Here is a 25383-nt window from a genome sequence, read left to right on the forward strand (position 1 = left end):
ACAGTTATTATGTATTACCAGTCATACCAATACAAATTATAGAACAAAAGACTTTCACCTTCCCTTTGCACAAATGCATCAAGAATTAATTACTATCCTGTGCAAATGCACGATAAAATTTAAGTACTGAATTCAGCAAAGAATATTTTAAAGATGATTTGCAAACTTGCGCTGGCTTATTTCAGTTATTATTAAGATGAGCAGAGTTTACTTCAAACTTTTTTTAGTCTGCGTTAGTCGAATCTCGAATGTTACTACATCTGCTGTTTGACAGTTCGACTGCATGGCGCGCATGTATGGAATGTGGTGTTTTTGATCGAAGTTCGCCTGCTTTGTAAGAAACACGCAATATTAATAAGAGTAGAATGACGACCGATGTGATATGGATTCGACAAGAGAGCCTGACTTCAAACAAAATAAACAAATACTTAGAATTCATGAGAGATAGCCCTGAGGCTGTAGATGGGCGACAGATGTGTCCAGGAGATTAGAACAGCTGGTTCGTTAACATTGTTATATTAGCAACTCATTAACATAAACGTTGTACTGGTGTTCGGCATGAATTTTCGATCCATGTCGTACGTATACGAACAGGCTACAGTGCTGTCTGTAATCCATATTCAGTAGTGCTTCACGTATGGAAACCTGGAAATTGGAGGTACGATACCATTATTTTTTTATGTATGAAGTGTTTCGTTATTTGAAATATCGTTACGTAATATGCGTGTGAGAACGCGGTAAGTTATGTTACGTCATATCCGTAATATCAGATTTTTATCCTTGAAAATACTCTATCTTACGTTTTGTACATCTCATATTTGTTTTAGTTCTGGTACGGTATGTAAAATATGGCCTCATACCCTACAGAGTTGAAGTTTCTGCTTTCCAAGAATGTTGAGAATGAACCGAAAATCACTCACTGGAAGACACATCAGCACACAGCTGCTCTCCTGGGTAATTGATTAACGAACTCAGTACTAAGCTGAAAATGCTTCAGTATGTCAAACATTTTGGAACTTGTCATTGTTTTCATTTGTGCCAGATTTCTTCCCTTAGCAGTTCTCCTGTTCTGTTTCAATGTGATGCCACTTGATTGTTGCATGCCAGAACTCTCACCTGATATCCAGTGGCAGCTTGTGCAAGGAAAAACATGTGATCTGTACAATTTTTTATATAATTAACCTATATGTAAAAATTCAGCAAACAAATATATGGAAGATCTTAAATTAATGATATTAATATAATACTCATACATTCTGAAGTAGACATGCCAAGCTGTTTTACTTCTACATTTTCCTCAAGAGTTCTAACAGAAAAGAAACTTTTTAACAGGCTTTCCACAGAGGTTCTTTCCAACACGCAGTTTGCTGTCAGTACATGGACGCATCCATATACCACTTTATACGCATGCGCTGACTTCGTATCGGTTCTGGGATTGATACACGATTGGGTTGTGTTGGAATGGATTCTCGTTCATGAACTCCAAGGAATAGGAGTAACGCAATTACTGTACTAACTTGGTGTAATGCCGATATTTTCCCATATTGCCCGTAGTGTCTTTTATGATGCTCACTTCTTTCATATTGATTTGTAATATATTGAGCAACTCCTCGGCTAATGCGCAAATGCTCGAAAAACCCATTTTCATTATACTGAGGAACAGTTTCTTCTGAAAAATACTTTGTATTTCAATTATATTTTGTTTCACCTGGTACCTTTTGTGCCTTCATAAACTATAGGCCTAACATAACACAATACATAAATAAATAAAGAAAGATGTTTAATTACCGTCACCTAAATAATTTTCATTTCTTTTTATTTTTGCGAAAAATAGTACCTCCTCTTCACTGGATGAAGAGTGTAAAAAAGCGTCGTCACTATCCATCCTAACCTCGGTAACCAAACAGCTGATTAATTTATTAATTGGAGAAGAGCGCGCAATGTGCATAAAAACAGCTGATTAAGGAACTCCAAAGAAATCAGCGTACAGCAGGAGGCAACAATACAGTGTTTCTGCGCATGTCGCAGAAATGTACGCCTCAGTACATGCTTTAGACTGCGGACTACTTCCGACCGCCAGGGATCGATGCAAAGATTTAGTTGGAACGCCTGACTGCAGTACACGGACGGATACCTGAATGCAATTTTGACTGTGTTGGAAAGGATTTTTCCTACTGCGCATGCACAAGGAGACCATGTACTGATACAGGGACTGTGTTGGAAAGAACCTTATATGTTACTGTAACAGGCGCAGTGTAAGAAAAGTTACTACACACCTGTAAACTTTAAACCACTTAACCTCACAACTCAGTCTCCTACTGTTGAGTGACGAGCATCTCAGCTCTAACAGTGGCAAATTGCAGCCATGACAACATAGTTTTCTTGCGCATGCAACATGTACTTTCTGCACGTGGCTTCATCTGGCTGCATTATATCAGCTCCTGCAGGGAATACATAAACCTCTTCAAGTTGGCGATAGTAGTTTTGAAGAGAATGCTTAAAATATTTGCCCCATATAGTTTAGAGGCCCAAAGATCAAAATAAAAAAGTTATCGAGTTGAATACAGTAAAAGTAATTAGTGAGGTACACTTCTTAAAGAGCAGCCACCTCTCTCTAACCCGCGAGGGGTCGCGTGCCCAATGCAACATCAGGAGTCGTGTACGGTTGTTTCGACCGGAAATCAATAAAATGCTTACTTAATACGCTATTTATTGTTACAATAATATATATATTTAAACACAGACAAACGCTTTTTAACACAATTATAATACTGAGATTGCCTTTTGCTGATGAAATTGAAATTAAAAATTCAAGTTCTGTTTATGGAAAGTACTTTTAAAATGATGTTTAATTTCATTTAACACCTACCTAGACAATGCTCCTTCTCCCTCTGCTCAGTAATGAATGATAACAGTGCACCTTCCGCATTATAAATAAGTCTACACCACAAGCCGCGTATGGTTGAATAGAACGGAGATGGGTAACGTGAGGAGTCGCGTGCGAACAAAACGACTGGATAACCAGCTTGTCACTAACTGAAGGAGAGAGATAACAGTGCTGTGAGAGAAGTGTGGATGAGTCCATTGAAAGGTACTGAGGGGTAGGAAGTATAATAAACAGTGTTCGCAGGATTGATCCAACCGGGCGAGTTGGCCGTGCGGTTAAGAGCGCGCAGCTGTGAGCTTCATCCGGGAGATAGTGGGTTCGAACCCCACTGTCGGCAGCCCTGAAAATGGTTTTCCGTGGTTTCCCATTTTCACACCATGCAAATGCTGGGGCTGTACCTTAATTATGGCCACGGCCGCTTCCTTCCCATTCCTAGGCCTTTCCTGTCCCAGCATCGCCATAAGACCTATCTGTGTCAGTGCGACGTAAAGAAAAAAAAAATTGATCAGAATAAACAGAAATGGTTGAAACAACCGGATGCGACCCCTCACGGGTTAATGCTCAAGACTCGTTTTCCTATGAAACTGATGATCCAGGAAAATAACTTTGTTTTCTTACTACTTTAACTTTTAGTTACTCGCACTCATTCTTCTGCCGTAATTGCTCACAAGGGGTCACACAGGCCTCAGGAGAGAAAACAATGTATCAATTCAGCAATTAGTAATCAAATAAACTGTATTTCATTGTATGCACTAAAGGTTATAAGAAGAAACATATTTACAGGACATTAACGAATATTAAATGAAAATAATTTCAGGTAAGTATTCCTCCCCCCCCAACAAGTTATTTACTCTTCTCTCCACAAACAGATTGCTTGCATTTATGTTCTCCTTGATATTTTTCATCATCTTCCTTTTTGCTGTCATTTGTGAGGAATTTTTTTTTTAAGTTATAACTAAAAGAGGGGAAACCACCAGAAAATCTAGAGAAAATCAAATAACTACTTATAAGTCATATACTGAAGAATATGCCTTGTTTTGTTTTCATATAGGACTTTTTCCAGGAATCTTTACAGCTGTACGCTGAGAATCTTACTTGATATCAATAAGCCACCTACAAAACTCAACTCTCCTCTCCAACTAGATAAAGCAGCTGAACACGTCAAGGCCACATATAGTTGCTGCAAATAGTTATACAAATTTTAAAAGGGAAGGATGTCTCAAGATACCAAGCGAGTAATTAAAGATTAAATATTTTTCATTGGAAGTCATGCTCTGTTACAGTTGGCAATTTTAATTGGTTGGCAAATTATATATATATATAGAACCAGTCGCCAACTTTCTTCTATTTAAAGTTAAAAATTTCATTGTTTTGTATTGAAGAATATTACAGTTAAAATTGAAATAATTGATAAAGAGATTCAACCTATTCAGTACAAAAGAATAAGAAATGTAGTGAATTACATTCCCATTTAATAATAAGTAGAAATGTTACCGGTTTCGACCCTAGTCCAGGTCATCATCAGCCGATTAAAACATGAAAAACAATGCATAGGAAAAGGAAATGAAAGATCAAGTACACTCCGGATCAGTAGAAGAGGCGATATAAAAATGAACGGGGGTAGACACTGTAAAACTCAGAAGAAGTAAAATGCAAGTCACTCAAAAGAAAACAGTGCGCAATTCTCTGAGCGGCAGCATGGCACACGCAGCGCTAGGCAAAGTCCCACAATGTTTACGAATAGCGGAAAACGGTTAAATGAGCCAGTTTTTAAACACTGTCAGACACAAAGTCGCATCACAATCGAACACATACGAAGATCCATAATCGTGCAGGAGTTGAAGACGAGTAGATCCATTGAAGCAACTTGCCAGCTCCCGGTGATCAGCGCGACACATTCAACATTAGGCACTGTGGTTTCAAACGCCAAAGTAAAATGGAGAATAGCTTGAAGATCCAGTAATTTTCCTCGGTTGACAGTGTTTAAAAACTAGCTCATTTTACCGTTTTCCGCTATTCGTAAACATTGTGGGACTTTGCCTAGCGCTGCGTGTGCCATGCTGCCGCTCAGAAAATTGCGCACTGTTTTCTTTTGAGTGACTTGCATTTTACTTCTTCTGAGATTTACAGTGTCTACCCCCGTTTATTTTTATATCGCCTCTTCTACTGATCCGGAGTGTACTTGATCTTTCATTTCCTTTTCCTATGCATTGTTTTTCATGTTTTAATCGGCTGATGATGACCTGGACTAGGGTCGAAACCGGTACCATTTCTACTTATTATTAAATGGGAATGTAATTCACTACATTTCTTATTCTTTTGTATTGAATAGGTTGAATCTCTTTATCAATTATTTCAATTTTAACTGTAACTTTCCGCTATTACGGGTTGCCACAATTGACAAAGTATAGCGTATCAGGATACAGTAATTTTTATGTTACACAAATGTAGCAGTATTATTATTTCTAAATTATGAAGGAGCAAACAAGTGGCATCTCAGAATGTTTACAGATCCACATGTGTTGGTGGTGATGGTGGTAACTATACTTCCATTATTGTTCATAGGCAGCTCAAACTTTTTTTTCAAAATTCCATGAACAAGGCAGATATAGTGCTACGAGCCTAATCCATTGCGCCGATAAACTGTATCTCATTCACCTGGTGCTTGTTTTTTGTAGAACGGTATGGTGGGTGCATAAATGTTATGTTTCTCAAGGTTGACTTCAGTAGGCTAGCTAACATGGTGGTCGGATTGACAGTGAAGTCTTTCTTGTCATTGTCTTTAAAGGCAATTATGTCATTTCATCTTGTACACCAGGCTGAGTGGCTCAGACGGTTGAGGCGCTGGCCTTCTGACCCCAACTTGGCAGGTTCGATTCTGGCTCAGTCCGGTGGTATTTGAAGGTGCTTAGATATGTCAGCCTCGTGTCAGTAGATTTACTGGCACGTAAAAGAACTCCTGCAAGACTAAATTCCGGCACCTTGACGTCTTCGTAAACAGTAAAAGTATTTAGTCAAACGTAAAGCAAATGACATTATTATTATCACCTTGTACTCCATGTCATAGACAAACTGTGGACTTCTTCATGTATATGGAATTTTTTACTGCAGTTTTTCTGCAACCAGTGATCTTCTCTTGTGGTGCCGTGAGTTTCTCAGTACGTGCCCTTAGGGGCAAGAACCCAGAACTTGAACTAATGTTTCTTTCTCTCTGGCGCATCTGCGACAGAGGTTTCCGTCCTGAGTTCTGCCCGGAACAGTTTGTACTACAGAAACGTTTGATGTTATCTTGATTGCCTCCTGCCATTAGCTACAAGAAAGTCCTTGGTCCTTGGTGATGCCTAATCCAGTTGATAGCTGGAGTATATTCTCTATAGAGCTCTACCCATTTGGGGCAAAGAGCACTAAATTGTCACTGCACAAATTCTTAGCTCTTGGTGGATTTTTCTTACATTTGGAAGGTTGCTGCTTTTATTGGAGAATCTGTTAATATCTGTGATGTTGAGGGCCTGTATACAGTGCGTTGTTTCAGATGACAGATTATGCATCTTTAAAACAAGCTGTTTAAAATGGATCTATAATTACTCTGCATGCTCTTACTCAAAATTATTCAAACAAAACAGATATTTACACTGAACCCCTAAGCCTACTACTGCCCCAATTTTCAAGCATGTGGATACTCTGACCCTTTCATTACTGTCTCTCGTGCTTTCAATTGAACCAGTGCAGGTAATTCACATCAGCATGCCATTTCAACTACAAGAGGAGACATAATTTGTTCTTCTCTTAATATTATTTTATTATTCTTCAAAATATTGTAATTGTCTTTAAGGCAATAATTTCCACCACCACAGAAGATATATATATTCTCAAGTAAGCTATTATAAATTTTCAGCCAACCTTGCCGCGATGTGCTGTGGTATTGCTATGGCTTGGACTTCTCCAGCGCTCCCTCTCATCCAACGTGAAACCAATGTGACGCTACCACTGTATGCTACTGAAGAGCAGGCCTCATGGATCAGCAGTCTCTTGCCCATCGGAGCACTGACAGGTGCTCTTCCTGCTGGATACATGGCTAACATTTTTGGTCGAAGGAAAGTTCTTCTCGTGACAGCAGTGGTGTACTTAATAGGATGGGTTGTGATTGTTTCAGCAGACGTATTCGTAAGTAGTCAACACAGGAATATTGTTATTTAATAATAATAATAGTAATAATACTGATTAATGTCCTTCATGGGTTTGGTTCAGATGATAAATCCCTCGCATTAATCTAGGAGACATTGACAGACACCTGATCTCAAGTTAAAATCCTGGGTGAAATCTCTGAACCATTTGAGATAAAAAGGGATCTGAGACAAGGGGACTGCCTTTCATCACGACTATTTAAATGTATTGTGGAAAAGGTTATCAGAGATTGGAGATCAAGAGTGTCCGAAAGGGAACAGCAGGATGGAATAAAGATAGGATGTGGAAAAGGTGCGATCATATTTGACTAACTAGCCTTTGCTTCATTCAGCTGCAGAACAAGTAAAGGAATTATATAAATGTAGCTGCTAAAACTGGTTTAAGAATATCTTTTGAAAACATTGCAAATATGGACTCAGAGAAAACAGATCTCATAGACAGAATTAAAACCAAATTTGGGGAAATCCACCGTGTTCAGAAATTCCAGTACGTGGGAGAAATTCTCACCCCAAATGGAAATGAGAAATGGCTTTCATACTTTGTCATGGAACTTGTAAATCCAAGTCCATATCCATTCAAGCAAAATTAAAACATTATTGTACAGTGGTCAGAGCAGTGTCTATATGCAGCGAAAACCATTTTGGGACTAACGGACCCAGTTATTGAAAAAAGGGAAAGGAGTTTCCATAGAAAAATCTTTGGTCCAAGGAAGTCGCTAGATTCACAACCCCTGTTCTGGTTAAGACCGAATCGAGAACTTTTTGAAAAAGTTGAGAAGATAACAACTACTATAAGGGAAGAAAGACTACCATTTCATGGGCACATTAAGAGGATGAATCCAAAGAGACTGGCACGCAGGATATTTAGTCTACAAGAAAAGTGGGGGGCACAACCTTTATGGCTTAAGGAGGCTCTCAAGGACTTCAAAGAAGTAGGGATCCTGGAGGGAGATATACAGGAAAGAACAACCTTTAGGAAGAAAATCGTGGGATAGCTCCCTCGGTATATCAGTAGTACAATGTTGGCCTGCAGATCTCAAAATTATGGGTTCAAACCCTGCATAGTTGGAAAGAAATTCATCCACCACTCCATATTTTATGATGTCATGTAAAAGATCTTTGGTGACATATTTAGCCTTTATCTGATAAAATGAATTAACCCTTGCCAAGCGGATAAGTTTTTGCTTGTGAGCGTAATTATTTTTTGTAAAAGTATTTTTAAAATTTAACACACATGAAAATGCAAATATGTGAGTACTCTAAGGTTTATTAACTCATTCATACCTGATTTCAGGAGGTCAGCTTGAAGGTATCCATATAATCTTGCAAAAAATAAATCGTTAACTGCTGGTTATAGTGCAAAAATGGCACAAGGCACAACACCAAGTAGTCTTGATTAAGATCACTAAACAACTGAGCTATAATTCACTTTCTACCCTACTTCATAATTCATGACTACAGCTATAAATATTGAACTGGCAAACAGTAACAATCTAACTAGTATTTATGATACAATTTTATACACATGATGTTGAGTCTTCCCTGGCAGTTTAGAAACTTTCACTTGTGAGATACATTTCAAAGCACGTAACAGGGTGTAAGAATGGCTTTGCTGTGCAAATTATACAAGAATAAATAGTCTCTTTTCTTAATTTTTGGGCCTTATAGATAACACAGGCCACAGAACCCTTTTTTCATCGTCTGTGTTTGTTCTGTCACTTGGGTTATTTTCGCACTCACTTGCAACGATTTCACGTTCCTCACTTTCCCACTCATAACTCATTTCCAGATATTCACCATCACTGGAGAAAACTAGGAAAGGCCAAAGTAGGATTCCTGAGTTTTACGGGGAATGAGAAAAGTAAGGGATGAGCAGTTACAACATATATTATAATATTTGAAGAAATAACAATAAATAATTGAAATAGTTTTGAAAATGAACAATGACTAAGTTTTAAGATCAAATACTGGGCACATGTCCTTGAGCCAAATGGCAACTGGCTGTGCGCATGATATATAAAGATTTATAAATAAGACTATTGTCTTATGAAACCTGAAAAAATTTGGAATATCTGAAATAGTTACATTAACTTTGAAGGCTGATCCAAGCCAGACCGATATTAAATTGAATAACATGACTAGATAAATGAACATTAAAGCTATCAAAAAATTACAAAGTTGGTATTAAAGAGGTCTCCATGACCAATATATATAAAGCTATGCATATTTCATTCCTCCAATTGACCCTATGTAATATTCTTATCCAGATTAATTCCTTAAACTTAGATTCTAAGCGCTGTATCCTGTCTTTTAAGTTGTTTTTGATTACCATCGAAATTCCTCCCGATATACTTCCTCTATTGGATCTCCTTGATCCATATTGACTCCATACAATACATCCTTTTATCTTTAACCCTTTGCAGTCCAATTTTCTGTCACATGTTATAACAGTCTGGTCCAAATTAATTTTCTATATTTTTACCTAGTCTGATTAAACTCAGATCTTTTATTAGTAACTATAATTATAATATTATTATGATTATTATATCACATAAACATGAGTCTAGTGAGTTACTTACAGGTTTACACAAAAGTCATCAGTGCAGGAGCGAAAAATAACATTAAAAATTGAAGTGGAATGATGCAGCTAGGAGGAACCTGCAGTCCTCTAGTTTCCTGTACTGATGAATAACTTAGTCTGGGAGGCTCACTATCATGAAATGTTACATTCTGGTAAACACTATTGTCGTTTGCATTCCCATTTGTATGTGCGAAGGTATTCTGAGCATTACTGTTACTTGATCAACACTGATCTGAGAAGAGTCATCATTGCCGTGTGCCGTATCAACTCTACCACCCCGGCCCATTGCCTTCATGCATCTTCTTGCTTTTGTAGCAGGCACTGGAACTTCCTGTTCTGAATCTTCAGAAACAGCATATAATGGTCTGGGATCATTCCGTGCTTTTTACGTACAGGTCCTGTCGCTGAAATTTCACTTGCAATGCTGGAGTTCAATACACCTTCATCTTCACTTGACAGTTCTCTAAACTATTCGTCTAATTCAAATAAATAATTATCTTCATTCCTGTCTAAATGTGCATACGTATTTCACCTTCATTCATATTTGCCGCTTTTATATCACAAATTCAACTGACACAATTCGCATTCACAGGTAAACAAGCCTACTACAACACGTGTGCACACCACTCAATGTAAACAAAACACAGCTGACAGGCCGCGGGTAACCATGACGATACACGGCTGCATATATTTCGTAATATTTCCATGGAGATAAAAGAACGACTTCCTTTCTCCACAAAAATTTGCTCTAGAAACATCAGGGATATCGATGGACCTCAATCAGGCCAAAGAACTTCAGTAAATAACTTCTTAAATAGAACGAAACATAATGTCGAGGTGATCTCGACGTTGGACCAGTTACAATAAACCATGATGTTGAGGTCACCTCGACATTGGACCGGAAAAGGTTAAGTCTTTCTTGTAATCAGCCCAAGTTTCTACAAGTCCAAGAATATCCATTTCTTCCAGTAGCTCTTTAAAGTCTTCATTACCTATTTTGTTCCACATTCCTTTGATATTAACATGTGATACCTTTAACTCTAGTTATTTTTTACTTCTATATTCTAAATTCCCTGACTTACTTCTGGTCATTCTAGATCTTCCCATTTGTTCTATTTCTACCATATACTCTCCTGGAGTTTTAGGCATTTTGCCATTCTCTTTCCCCCCCCCCTTATCAGTCTGTGACATTTCTTTTTGCCCATAAATCTTTTAGACTTAGGTTTTTACCCTTTACCCTTGTCTCTCGTCTTCTTTCTTCAATCCCCTTGCTGACCCCTGGGCGTTGGTCGATAGGGCTATCTTCCAGTGCATTGCCCCTCGCGTCTGCGTGCGCTGCTGACTGCTCGTCTCCTGTATACGCTCCTCTTCCTTCTGCCGTATCGCTCGCACCTATGTCATCACTGACTTCCGTCAGCGTTACCTTGCTCACTTCTGCTCCTTCCTCCCACGTTACACTCTGCTGATGTTGGTGTTTTTCGTTTATTTCCTGTAGCTGAACTGGTGTCCATGTGCACCACCAGCAACCGTCTCCAGTGATCAGACGCTGCCCTTTATGTAGGCCTTTAGGCCTTGGTATCTTGCTTTGCCTAGGTGCCTGCGTAAAATGTTTTGTTCCTTCATGACGCCATTGTCCATGTCCCTTCTCGCCCAAATTTTCTCACCTTTTAAGTTGCTGGTATTCCTCAGCACTATTTCCACCATCAGGGTTGATATTAATTTAACCTTGATTGGTCTCCTACCCTTCACTTTCCCCACTCTATATACATTGTATGTGTCCACCTCACTAAAGTTTATCTTCATTTCACTTTGTATTACTTCTATCACTTTATATACTATTTCCACCTTGCTTTCGTTGTCTCCTTCCGACACACCATAAATAAAAAGGTTTTTCCTACTGAGCTCTTGTTTAGTCCTGATTTCAGACCACTTTACTTGACTCAGTTCCTCCTCTAAATCCCTGACTTTGGTCTTCAGTTGTTCTACTTCCTCCGTGTTATGAGCCACTCTCTCTTTTATCACATTCATCTCCTCTTTAATACACTGTTTTAACTGCTGTATTTCCTTATTTATTTCCTTGGCTTGTTATCTAATTAGGTCTCTTGTTTGCTCATCCTGACATGCTTCTTTGATCAGTTCCTTAATCATTTCGAATTCTTCTCATCCGATTACACCAACTATTCCAGGCCCTGGGTTTAGCTCAACTCCACCAATTTCCAGTAAGATTGCTATCACTGCAGCTACCATCAAGGTTGCCAATACACCCATTTGTTGCCCATTTTTTATCTCTCCTATCACTTTTTTACATTTCACTCCTCCATTCCACCTCCCTATAGCTGCCCTGTACTGCACTAGTGAATCACCCATATTCAGCACTCTACTCAGCACATCCGCTCACTCCGCTGTCTCAGTCATGACTGACTGATAACCAATAGATTCACAAAGATAATAAATTTGATTACAAGGCTTCAGTCTAAATCTCACAGCACTAAATTCTTCCACCAGGGAGATAATAAATTGAAAAAAGGGTTGCCAAATATTAGACCAGCAACTAAATAGTCCAGCACTGCAGTGCGATTGAAAAATTTTCTGAGGCAAACCAGCCGAATAAAAAAAAAAGTAGTTTTCCAGAAATAGACATGGCTGGCTAAAACATTGCATAGAATATTCGTAAGCTTGGTGCACAACTTGATGCAGAATACAAGGTCCAGGCTACCATTGGTACAAATCCGAAGTGAAATAGAAATGCCGGCTCAGCCAGCTGCAAAAGTGTCGAAATTGCGCTCAACATGTCATGCTGCAGTTCTAACAAGCGAGCCGAGCCGAGGTCAACAGCCTCGAGTAAGGTGTGGCAAGATGCATGTCAGTGAAAAGCCGCCTTCTCTAGTGCGTACGGCGAAATTTTTGCCTGGACGATAGTGCAGCATAAAAACTGCCACTGAGAAGTGGCAGCGATTACGGTGAGATCCCTGAAGAGAGTGAGGGCTGCATCCTGTAGCACTTGATTGGTGCAGTCCTTAAGTAGCACTGCAGAAGCTTCCAGATACGACATAAAGTAGTGCTGTAAGACTAATAGTAGTGATTACTCATAAGTACACCAAAAACCTTAACAAAAAAAAAAAAAAAAAATACAAAATAGCGGGAGAAAGGAAGTCCATAAAGAATATTAATAGCCTAATTTCCAATTAATTTATAATATAACAAAGGCAAAGGCAAAAACTAGAAATAGCCAATGAAAAAGTAGAAAGGCGCGGAAGAATACATTCTTGGTATCAATTAGAAATGAAGTTGCCGGTGACGCAAACAGTCATGTCAAGGAACTTTCACAAATAGTGCTTGTTATGGGATACATTGGTTTGAAAGAATATCGCCTTCTGCAATCACAGCACAGATGGCTTTGACATGGGGATTCTTTGAAAAGGACAATTGAAGTAGATTTGAAAGATTTGGCTAGAGAAGAGGCCAGTTCAATGTATGAACAAATGTAAATACTTGGTGAACAATCAATAAAAGTTTGTTTTCTATTGTGTAACATCATACGGGTTTTCTTAATCAGTAATAAAAATATTAAAAAGCTATACATGCTTTTGTAAACAATCTCTATAAAATGTTGTACTGAAATTCAGTAATATTTATCTTCACAGATTGTGCTGGTGTATCTGGGACGCTTCATCCTTGGACTTGCAGTAGGTGTAAGCCTTGTTCTCGTACCACTCTACAGTGAAGAAATTGCTGAAGATTCAATCCGTGGGGCAGTAGGAGCTTATCTAGATTTCATGTTATGTATTGGCTTCCTTTATATGTATGTACTTGGGACCTTTCTATCCTACATATCATTTACAGTTACAGCAGGTATTATACCTCTCATCTTTGCTGTAACTTTCTTCTGGATGCCGGAAACACCAACATTTCTTGTATCCAAGAATCTTATTACAGAAGCTGAAAACTCCTTGAAGTGGCTCCGGAACAGTAAGGAAGGGTACAACATTGATACTGAGCTCCAGTGTCTGCGTGCAAGGTTCGAGAAAACTTCTGATGAAGAACAGCCCTCACAGTCCAAAAGGACTACAATGAAAGCAGTTGCTATTATTTTTGGTCTTATGTTCTTTCAACAGATGTGTGGTATAAATGCCGTAATTTTTTATACAGTCCAAATATTTGAAGATGCTGGCAGTAGTTTGCCTTCTGACATCTGTACTATAATTGTAGGTGTTGTTCAAGTCATAGCCGTTTTCGTGGCAAGCCTTGCTGTAGATCATCTTGGTCGCAGACCTATACTCTTATTTTCATCCACAGTTATGGCCATTTGTTTGGCATCACTCTCGGCATATTTCTACTTCAGAGAGAATGCTTTTGATATTGAGTCTTGGAGATGGCTTCCTCTGGCATCGTTGATTGTTTATGTGATAGTTTTCTCTGTGGGATTTGGACCGTTACCATGGTTCATGATGGTTGAGCTCGTACCCAATTCAGCAAAAGGTTGGGTCACTGCAATAGCAGTCTCTTTCAATTGGGCTGTAGCATTGTTGGTAACCAAACTCTTTCCCTATATGCTCCACCATATAGGACAGGATATTACCTATGGTGTCCTTTGTTCTATGTGCATTTTGGGAACTTTGTTTGTGGCATTGGCTGTACCAGAGACCAAGGGGAAATCAAGGGAAGAAATTCAGCTTATTTTAGGTAACTGAACACGTCAGGTATAATCAAAACAGACTTTCAACGTATTAGGTCGTGTAACGTACATGTAGTACATGTTGAAGAGATGTTAAGTACAGAACAAAAATGGCCAGCCGGACACCAGCGGGATCCGAACCCACAACCTCCCGATTTCGCGTCGGTTGCTATACCAATTGAGCTATGGTGGCCTAGGCCATCCTTGTTCTGTTTGAAAGGATCTGAGCTACAGGTCTGGCACTGCTGCTAGCACACTGTAGAGTGCGTTTAAGTCGCCTGTTGTGGGGCATGTCAATGAATATTGAATTTTCACGACCGCATTGTAATCGAAACAGACTTTCAACGTATTAGGTCGTGTTACGTACATGTAGTACGTGTTGAAGAGATGTTAAGTACAGAGGTTGTGGGTTCGGATCCCACTGGTGTCCGGCTGGCCATTTTTGTTCTGTACTTAACATCTCTTCAACACATACTACATGTACGTAACACGACCTAATACGTTGAAAGTTTGTTGCGATTACAATGCAGTCGTGAAAATTCAATATTCACATCAGGTATAGTTTGAAATAAGTAGGTATTCATAAGTAGATATTCCCATTCTCTGGTTGGGAATACCAATCTTTAAAACTTCTCATTCTCAATGCGATTTTATTTTGGTGCAAATAAATATCGCACGAGATACATTCATTTCCTTACATAAAACCACTTTATTGTTGCTACGCCTATTCCTTAACAACACAGTTACACGCACGTCATGACTGACAGGGGTAGGACCTCGTAGGAGGTTGGAAGGTTGGTTGGTTACTTGATTGGATGGAACAAGCCGGTCAGGAATCTCCAACTAGGTGAGGAGGAGAAGAAGAAGAAGATGCTGCTACTCCCATGGAGAATATTTATAGTCTTGAGAAGACTGAAGTTATGTACAATATGTACAGAGAAGTAAGACTCTAAAAGTGACTTGAGTCTTGAATAGAAGTCATCTAGGCGAGTCTACTTGCTCTACGTCTAAATCGAAGAAAAGCTTATTATTACCAGTTGCGCAGTCTCCTTCTGCTAGAAGCTCTGTAGCTGATTTGAAATTATAATTTGTCATAAGTTGGTCAGTTCAATTGAAGTTAACTTCTTCAGAGGACATTTTTCTTTCTCAGCACAGTTGGGATAGTGCCATTACGTTTACATTCACCTCACTCAGTCCATTGCAGCATTGTTCTTCCCTAAACCCCGCTTTGACCAATACTTTGTCACAGTTTGCGCCTAAATTCGATTTACAGCAGGTCCTCTCAGGGTGCACGCATCAGTGCATTGCGCTGTGCAAGGTTGCAAAAGACAACTTTGCTAGGTTGACCAGAGTGCAGACCCCCACTCCTCAATTTTGATCAAGAGCGCTGTCTCTCTCTTGTGTAATTAGGCCACTTTCACTTTCTGTTTTTCTTTTCCTGATGTTATGCGAGTATGTTGCCTATATCCTGCAATATTTTATTATTAGCATTATTAGTATTACTGTATCTTGCATTTTTTTTTTTTACTTAGTGACCATTCCATTTTTGAAAGCAAACGAAATGTTGGATATTTTTATTCTATATTTTTTCAGAATTTAATTTACATCTGTGATAGAGGGTAGCATGCCCTTCTTGCATTTATTTGAAAACTGTGGTACAAAGGCAGAACCAGATATGTCCAAAAACCTGATTTTTCAGGAGACACATTTTAAAGTTTGCGAGATTACCCAAAATGAGTTTTAATTCATATTAGCTCATAATTAATGTGGTAAGGTCATCAGAGGGTTTTCAGCCATTCTGTGTGGGCATTGTTGTAAAACTTTCCAGGGGAACGAGGAGACTTTCACTCATTGGACATATCGTGCTTTGCGTCCATAGATTCAATACAATTTGTTTGTGCTAGCGACATATACATTGTTATTCATATAGGGTTTTGCCACCTTAAACCTTGTTACTCTTCTTACTGAACCCGACAGGGGCATGATCCAAGGACCTTTGGTTGATATTGATCTTCGTAATTACGCACGCAATGCTATTTAGGGAAAACAATACTGAAATTGATTAATATTCATATCATTAATACAGGTAATACCAAAACTAATTAATATTCATACCATTAAGATAGAGAAATTGAGTCTTTTAAAAGTTATTCTACGAGATTTCTTTGTCTGCGACCTATTGCGCAGTATTGTCCTTTGTGTAGCGGGGGCCCGCAGCGGAAGCCAAGCCAACTTAGACCCGGGAGGGGTTATGAATGGGGATTCCCCATGACATCACCCGAGAGAAGACATCCCTTCCTCAAGACTCAGAGAATGAGGGGAAACCAACTTTTTCGAAACGAAATATAGGAGCCATCTTGGATTCGGACTAGCCAACTTAATTATCTACGATCTAGAAAATTAATGAAACTCGAATTATGGAGTCGTCTCCCGATTTAAAAGGGATAAATGTCACTGGGACATTTATTTAGAGTGTCTAATGTCCCCATTCTTGATAACTTTCAGAAGAAGAAAGAATATTGTGTTGCTTCTGTGTGGAAAAGTACCGGGGCCATCTGTTTATTCTCATGACACGTCCTTGACGGAGGGAGTTCACCCCGCATGGTAGGGGAAGCCGGACAGATTTTAATTAATTGAAGGAGATCCATCGAAGGATAATTGAATAGTTATGTCTCAATCGCATCAACTAAATATTGGTCACCGATTAGCCGTACTATTACACCTCGAGTATGCCGTGAATAGGCAATACGCAAATTAGTGGAAGGGGTATCGCTCCCTTGTAAAAACCACTGCAGTAAGGGACGAGCGTCACTTGGGACTCGCGGCTCATCGACGACGAAGCTATGCTTGGTTAAGCCCTCGTTAGTTCTTTGTTCAAGTGAAGTTAACTCCCATTTCAAGTGAAATAATAGAATTCACATAAACAGTGTATAGTTTTGGTCTCTGTGACGCCAGTGTTAACTTTTTATAAAACCGTGATGTGTAAAGTAATATTATTATCATTACTATAGCACGATAGTATTACGTAGCGGCAGACTGAATAGTGGCCGAGAGATAGACGGGATTCGGTACTGAACCGCGGACTACGTAGTCGTATCCGAGATCGTGATCCGGACGTTCACAGTGAACGCTATTAAACAGAGTGTGGAATTAAACAGTGACGTGTTTGTGTACAGGATTTACGGCGAGCGGCTCCACCAGCACGGAACCATGGACTCTCAACTTCAAGGTGGTATGGAAATGCAAGTAATCACCGCGGTGCCCATGGACCAGGAGTAAGCCCAGGATGGACCTCCTGAGCTGACGAAGGTGTCATCATGTGATAGAGATGAGTACTAATTTTCAATATCTGGCATGCCTAGTGGGGATGGGAGATGTTTATCGTAAGCTGATGCTATAAAAGATTAAAGATGTAGTCCAGTTGAAATAGAGCGCCGAAATGGGCGCGTAGTTGCCAATTCTTAGTTTAGGAAACCGACGACAGGTCTGAGTCATCGATTGTAAATAATTTAGGGAATATAATACTTTAGTTTTGCATGTGGTAGAGATTTATTCAATTATTTTATCTTGGGAGATTTGTTTGATTATTTGCGTCAGAAGACCGGTAGTAATGAGTTTAGGGGAGTGCAGAGAGAGTAGTTATTAATTAGAGTAATTATTATTCTGATAAGTGCATGGCAAGTAAAAAATGGTAAGTACTATAGTGTGTAAGGCACGTAACTCCGAGACTCAGCGGCGAAACTGACAACCAAACCCCCCCCCCCCCCCCCCCTTGAAATACTTAGATAGGGAGCGTTATGATTTCAATTGATTACGTGATTAAATTTACCAGGAAGTGATCATAATGCGAGTGTCAAATATCAATCCGTGTGAATATTAATTAATTAATTAATGTATTGCCGTGTGACGATAAAGTAACCAAGTGCTGACCATCGATTAATTAGCAGTCAGTAATCAGATGTTAATTGGCGTGCGAGTACGTAATTGTGTTGTAATTGCTGAATAGATTCTGCACAATGATCATGTATGATTAATGCAGCGGGCAAGTCATGTAGAATGGCAATAATAATAATAATAATAATAATAATAATAATAATAATAATAATAATAATAATAATGATCGGGCAAATATTAGCATTGTAAGACCGGAGCCGCGTTGCGAAAGTGACGTGATACTGTTGGGAAAATATGTGTTGAATTCGAGGTGATTTGCGCGAGTCCTTTGAGACCTCAGTTTATTGTAGACGTACTTCCGAGTGAAGCGGTCTTGTGTCCTTATGAAAGGAAATGTTACGCCTGTTAATGGTGGGCTGTTGACCGCATGTGAAAAGGGGAGCATTTCGTCTGTCCCTGCCACCAGTCGTGTTTTTTGTGTGTGTCCCAGTGGTGTGGAAAGCAAGGGTTTTTAAAGTAAAGAGAAAGAGGCCTGTTTGAAGGCTAAATATGTGATTTATTCAACACGCCAGAGTAGCGTATTTATTAACAAGTGGCCCGGCCGATAATGCTAATGTTTGCTAGTGAATAATTGTTAATTGTTCGAGTATAATATAGATAGGGATTACAGGACCCTGTCTTCATCGCAAGAGGTTGTCAGTTCGATGCTCAACGTAGACATTGGAGGTTTACGGCGTCTGAAGGAAGATCAAAGTGTCTTACGTATTTTGCCGCATATCATGTATGATTTTATGTGTTCTTTGTGTCATGTGTGATTGTAAATAAGGTCAGTGGTGGTTCTGTCCATCAGCCTGGCAATGTCTATACTAGCGAGGGTCGGTTCGAACCCAGGTGTTGTTTCATATGTGTGCATTTTTCTTTTACGTCATTTCATTGGGAAATCTAGGTCTTCATTAGAGTAGAGATTGCTCAGACATGTTGTCGGTGCATGTTAGTTTTATGTGTTAGTGATAATATAGCCTCAGTGTTATGATAAAATTTTCCATTCGCTTCATGTCATGATACATCGCTTCGCGATAAACGTACTCATTTCTATCAAGCATAATGGACAGACGTCCACATAATAATTCACGACAAGTGTGTGTATTAATGTAGTTCATTAGTGTATCTTAATGCGCCATTTCCCATCATCATTAAGGTTGAATAAACTGGTTTGTGAGTTAAAAATTTTAATTCAAATGACCCGCTTTCTCCTCCCCTGTACGCCTTTAAGATTACTTTAGTGCAGCGCCTATTTTTTTTTTTTTTTTAATTTTTCTTGACCCATGTGCGACCCTGTAGATTCAATGCCGGTGCCTTTTAGGGAGGGGGCGGGTGCAGTACATATTGGTATTAAAAACAAAAAGTCACGTATTTGGACATATCTGGTTCTGCCTTAGTACCACAGAAATAATCCATGACTGTATTGTATATTTTTAGTATATGAATGTGATGTATACAGTATATCATTGCTGGCATAGGTGGACTCCTTCCTCACTGGCCGTACCCAATGCACTGTATTCTCAGGTGAGGTGTCCAGCACTGTTCCTGTGACCTCGGGAGTAATTCTGGGGTCAGTCCTGGGCCCAACCCTTTTTTTTATCTTTACACTTGACCTCCCTCGGTGTGTTACTTTAAAGATTGTTCAATATGCAGATGACTATACATTGTACCATGTGATTCCAGTGCTGTTCTAGAAGACCTGAAAAACATTGAACTATAAAATCACAAAAACGAAATGTTTATAAACCCTTCTAAAAGCAAACATTTGTCTCTAACCCAGAATCCTATTAAAAATCACAGACCTCCCCAGCTGTTCTGCAAAGGTACATTGATTCCTCACTCAAGCAGTATCACTCTTCTAGGACTGACTATTATTAAAGATCTGAAATGGAATATGCACACCAAATACATCAGGTCCAAAGCCTCAGAATTGTTTGTTTTCTGTAACCTGAGAGGATACATTCCTTCAGCCAAGACAGCAGCTTATCTTGCTTTTGTCCGGTGCATAATTACATACGGGGGGGCCTGCATGGCACCTAACTTCAAAGGAAAACATTAAGAAGCTCAAAAGCCTAGATAAAAGAGCCATAATATTAATCAATCAATCAATCAATCAATCAATCAATCAATCAATCACTACTGATCTGCATTTAGGGCAGTCACCCAGGTGGCAGATTCCCTACCTGTTGTTTTCCTAGCCTTTTCTTAAATGATTGCAAAGAAATTGGAAATTTATTTAACATCTCTCTTGGTAAGTTATTTCAATCCCTAACTCCCCTTCCTATAAACGAATATTTGCCCCAATTTGTCCTCTTGAATTCCAACTTTATCTTCATATTGTGATCTTTCCTACTTTTAAAGACACCATCCAAACTTATTCATCTACTGATGTCCTCCCACGCCATCTCTCCACTGGCAGCTCGGAACATACCACTTAGTCGAGCAGCTCGTCTCCTTTCTCCCAAGTCTTCCCAGCCCAAACTTTGCAACATTTTTGTAACGCTACTCTTTTGTCGGAAATTGCCCAGAACAAATCGAGCTGCTTTTCTTTGGATTTTTTCCAGTTCCTGAATTAAGTAATCCTGGTAAGGGTCCCATACACTGGAACCATACTCTAGTTGGGGTCTCACCAGAGACAAATATGCTCTCTCCTTTACATCCTTACTACAACCCCTAAATACTCTCATAACCATGTGCAGAGATCTGTACCCTTTATTTACAATCATATTTATGTGATTACCCCAATGAAGATCTTCCCTTATATTTATACTTAGGTATTTATAATGATCCCCAAAGGGAACTTTCATCCCATCAATGCAGTAATTAAAACTGAGAGGATTTTTCCTATTTGTGAAACTCACAACCTGACTTTTATCCCCATTTATCATCATACCATTGCCTACTGTCCATCTCACAACATTATTGAGGTCATTTTGCAGTTGCTCACAATCTTGTAACTTATTTATTACTCTGTACAGAATAACATCATCTGCGAAAAGCCTTATCTCTGATTCCACTTCTTTACACATATCATTGATATATATATATATATATATAAGAAAACATAAAGGTCCAATAATACTGCCTTGAGGAATTCCTCTCTTAATTTTTACAGGTACAGATAAAGCTTCACCTACTCTTAATTCTCCGAGTTCAATTTTCTAGAAACAGAGCCACCCATTCAGTCACTGTTTTTTCTAGTCGACTCTTTCAGAACCCCAAAAGAATCCATTATTCCCATCAGTAGCGTAGCCAGAATCAACCAATGGCGAGGGTTATAGTTAAAAAATGATGATGGAACATAATGAAGATGCTTGTGCATGTGTGGTGTGCGCATGAATGTTATCATAAGGACACTGATACAAGTAATTATGTTGACATTCAGATTACAGTTCACTACAAAATCTTACACTAAAATAAAAAAAAAAAAACAAGAACAATATGATCAAGGTGAACAGTTTTACAGTGAATGGTATGTTCAGATTTTATTACAATCTAAAATCCAACTTTTGAGACTTCTTAGAAAATAGATTCTAGACATCTATTGGTTTTAGAGTTATGTCTCTGTGAATGTTCAATGGAGCCAACCCATTGAGTCGACTTTCACTTGTTTATTGCCAATTTCTGTTAATTTCCTTCTGTAAAAATTTCATTGGCAGGGGAGGGGTTTCTAACCCCCAGTAACACCCCCTTGGCTAAGCCCCTGTTTCCCATACAAGATACATTTAAACTTCTTGATCTAATGTTCCTAAAAAAAATTATTTTCTGGGACCTGCAATACTGATCCCCTACAACATTTACAATTAGGATACAAATCTGCAGGAGTGACTCTGAACACTACTCAGACCTGCACCTCAGCATTTTAGACCACATACCACCCTAGAGTTGCTCAAGACTAGAATTCCCTTCATGGTGAGAATTAAAACTCTACCAATCTAGGGTCTTTCAAAACCAGACTAAAAGCTCATCTGAAACCAAAGTGAATATTGATGTCACCCTTGCATTCAGTCTCAATCTCTCTCACTACATAGCTGCTTTTTTCATGCTCTCCCTTTTCACCGTACCTCACATGTAACAATGCAAATATACTTCATTTTTAGAATTGAGGGGGGGTTAGTAGTAAAGGGGTATAAGTGCTAAAAATATACTTGTGAGAAAAGAGCTGAAAAGTTTGGATCCTATTGTAAATTTTGGTGGATGTTAATCAAAACATTATTAATATAAATTTATTCTATGTAGTGTTATGCATTTGTAAATGAAGTCTTAAGGAATGATAATTATTACTCTTGGCACAATCATTTTTTTTCGTGCGAGCCTGCAATCACTTGTTTTTTGTTTTTTCTTCCAGCTTGGTCAGTTGTACCGAATTTCCTTTCAGAGAATTACAGGTTAATGTTATGGATATTAAAAAAAAGCAATTCTTGTATAAAATTTTTACTGTAACAAAATTGTAAAATTTGTTATTAATAATTAATAATGATAAGTATGATGAAGAAAGAAGAATGATAAGTATGATAACTTTAAATGTTAGGCATGGATGGTTATTAATCTGAATCCCAGAAATATTCCATTACATCATCATCTTTGTCCTCCACTGTTATCGAAGAAGACACCACTGCGGCAGAGATTTTTTTTGTGCTGTTGGCCATGCTTGCTTGTTTTGTAAAATTTAATGGTGAATTGGCAGCTAATATTGTAATAAGACTGTAAATCATATTACTTAACAGTGGTGATTTTTGGAGGCCCTTCATACAAAGGGATTAAATTTAATGCACTGGTTGTTAGGTGCACAACCTTTTCTTTTTTCTTGTCACAAGTTTCAAACTCCAAATCTTTATTGACCAAGCACTTATAGTAAAGTGTGAATGGGTGATTCTTCTATAAACGGAACCGCTAAATAATGGCGTGTAGCCTTCGAAGAGGCTTTGGTGCAGGTCTTTCAAGCTGACGCAGTATGTCTATGAAGATGTGGCCTCTACCTATGATGAATTCTAATGAGGAAGACAGCACACACACCCAGCCCCCAATCCATAGGAATTAACCAATGAAGGTTAAAATCTCTGAACTGGCCAGGAATCGAACCAGGAACTCTCTGGACCAAAGGCCAGCACACTAACCATTTAGCCATGGAGCCGGACGATGGATCCACTGAAATTTGCTGATCCCCACAACACTATATTGTAGGGACTCATTCATGTTGTCAGTTGAATGGAAATGCATACACCCAATCTTTAGGTTTACTCCACCTGGCTTGTTGTAAGCAGTTTGGAGGCAAAGCGGTATAAGTGTACTTGTCTCCCTCTACCTCCAGACAAAATAACAGGCTTTTTTTTCCCCTCAAGTATTTGTTTTATTTCACACCTACACAAATAAGTCTTACGGCGACAATGAGGCACGAAAGGGCAAGGGGTGGGAAGGAAGCAGCCATGATCTTAATTATGGTACAACCCCAATATTTGCCTGGTGTGAAAATGGGAAACCATGGAAAAATACCTTCAGGGCTGCTGACAGTGCGGTTCGAACCCACTATCTTCCAAATGCAAGATCACAGCTGTGCGCCACTAACTGCACAGCCAACTCGCTCGGTAAATAACAGTTTGGTGAAGTGGTTCTGAAATAACATGCTGGATTGTGGCACCTATCAATGATTACATGAAATAAACTTCATCATAAAGCCCGTATTGTCATAAGTATCTCCTTGTGAAATCCTTTATCAAACACTCCACCTTTAAAATACAAAATATTTGTCTTTATTTTAAGACAACGTTAAAATTCGAGACATGTTTCGTCCTCTTCTTGGACATCCTCAGTCAAAAATATACAAGACACTTTAAAACATAACAAGGACCTTAAACACTTTCAATGTTGACTGAAAGTTCAAAATCACATGCGTCCAATAAAAATGCGACGTATTTGACGTCATGTCGTGATAATTATTAAAAATATCAGCACCTTTAAAATAACACAAATTGTGATCTTTGATGCGACTGTCAATGTGATGAAGAAAGTTATGCACACGTTAACTGCTGTAAAATTATCGGTAGAATGCACAGGCTTTATGTAAATCTTAGTTACGTCATGAGTGTAGTGACACGTAGGTGGAATCTCTGATTCAAACTGCACACGTTGGTTGAAGGGTTGTGCCACAATAAATGTTGAGGGCGTCCTCACCTGTTCCGAGCGGCCTTGTTCATCTTGAGTTCTAGTGCAAACTGAGTGCTATGTTTGAGTGGAGTTTTTGATAAAGGATGTCACAAGTAGACTTATGAGTGATAACACTAGCACTGTTTTGCGACCAAACAGATTGGTCCCTTACACTTGCCACATACTAACTCCGTTTATTAAAATTTTGGCATTTGTACCCCTTTGCTTCTAACCCCCTCAAGTATAGAAACCAAACTGGACTAAGACAGGGTAGTGTACTGTCTCCGTTATGATTTGTAGTGGTTACGGATGAAATTCTAAAGGGAACAAAGGCAAGGTATGGAGGGGATATGATAATATTGTTGTTTGCAGATGACATAGTGATCGGGGGAGTCAACAATACAGAAAGATCTTTTTGTAATAGCTGTATTGTGTCAATGTACATTAATATTTGTATATAATGTGGGGGCAGAGGCACTTCTATAAAGGTAACTTGTGCTCAAAAACTGCTTCCACTCACAGTGTATGCATTGATTTGATATCCATGTAAATTTCAATCAGTATGCTGTGACACTAAATAATATTAATAAATAAAAAAGGAAATATTATAACATAAAATTACATTGAGTCTTATTTTTACTTTTTTCCTCTAAGAATCCAGTTTCCAGCCATAAACTTAATAAAATTAAAATTTGTATACATTTGTATACTACAAATGCTAGTTCAACTAAATTTTGTGCATTTGACACACCGTGCATTCATTAAAATGTTCAAATTTGTTTAAAAGCTAGCTGCAATTCAAGTACTTTCTATGCTGGTCAACACAGGAATGAGATCAAGTGTAGAAACTAAAACCAAAAGAATGTGTGTCTGAAATTGAATCATCTTGTGTGACCTCTGATTTGAAACTTGTCGATGTGTCATGAATAGATATCAGAATTGCTTGCAAATGCGCATTTTGTTTGCTAATATGTAG

At 38.7% G+C, this 25383-nt stretch overlaps 1 protein-coding gene across 3 annotated transcripts; it reads left to right on the plus strand.

Annotated features, from left to right (window-relative positions):
- The first annotated feature begins 279 nt into the window (after positions 1 to 279).
- Positions 280 to 18272, plus strand: LOC136885305 (facilitated trehalose transporter Tret1). 3 transcript variants are annotated; one of them, XM_068230437.1, is made up of 4 exons: positions 280 to 658; positions 828 to 954; positions 6783 to 7051; positions 17504 to 18272. In XM_068230437.1, the coding sequence occupies exons 2-4, from the start codon at positions 849 to 851 to the stop codon at positions 17624 to 17626; spliced, it is 498 nt and encodes a 165-aa protein (XP_068086538.1). In that variant the 5' UTR covers positions 280 to 658; positions 828 to 848; the 3' UTR covers positions 17627 to 18272. The 3 variants fall into 3 exon arrangements, 2 of the variants coding, with proteins under 2 accessions (XP_068086538.1, XP_067013918.2); XM_067157817.2 differs by lacking the exon at positions 17504 to 18272 and adding an exon at positions 13297 to 14359; XR_011019004.1 differs by lacking the exons at positions 6783 to 7051; positions 17504 to 18272 and adding an exon at positions 1043 to 1230.
- The last annotated feature ends 7111 nt before the right edge of the window (positions 18273 to 25383 follow it).

The sequence above is a fragment of the Anabrus simplex genome, chromosome 14, assembly GCF_040414725.1.
Source record: "Anabrus simplex isolate iqAnaSimp1 chromosome 14, ASM4041472v1, whole genome shotgun sequence".
Classification (NCBI taxonomy): domain Eukaryota; kingdom Metazoa; phylum Arthropoda; class Insecta; order Orthoptera; family Tettigoniidae; genus Anabrus; species Anabrus simplex.

What these genes read in the sequence shown, in the direction of transcription:
- LOC136885305 (XM_067157817.2), top strand. Translation starts at nt 849, where the DNA reads ATGGCCTCATACCCTACAGAGTTGAAGTTTCTGCTTTCCAAGAATGTT. An exon ending in GCACACAGCTGCTCTCCTGG is followed by an intron (nt 955 to 6,782) that starts GTAATTGATTAA and finishes ATAAATTTTCAG; the next exon opens with CCAACCTTGCCGCGATGTGC. An exon ending in TTGTTTCAGCAGACGTATTC is followed by an intron (nt 7,052 to 13,296) that starts GTAAGTAGTCAA and finishes TTATCTTCACAG; the next exon opens with ATTGTGCTGGTGTATCTGGG.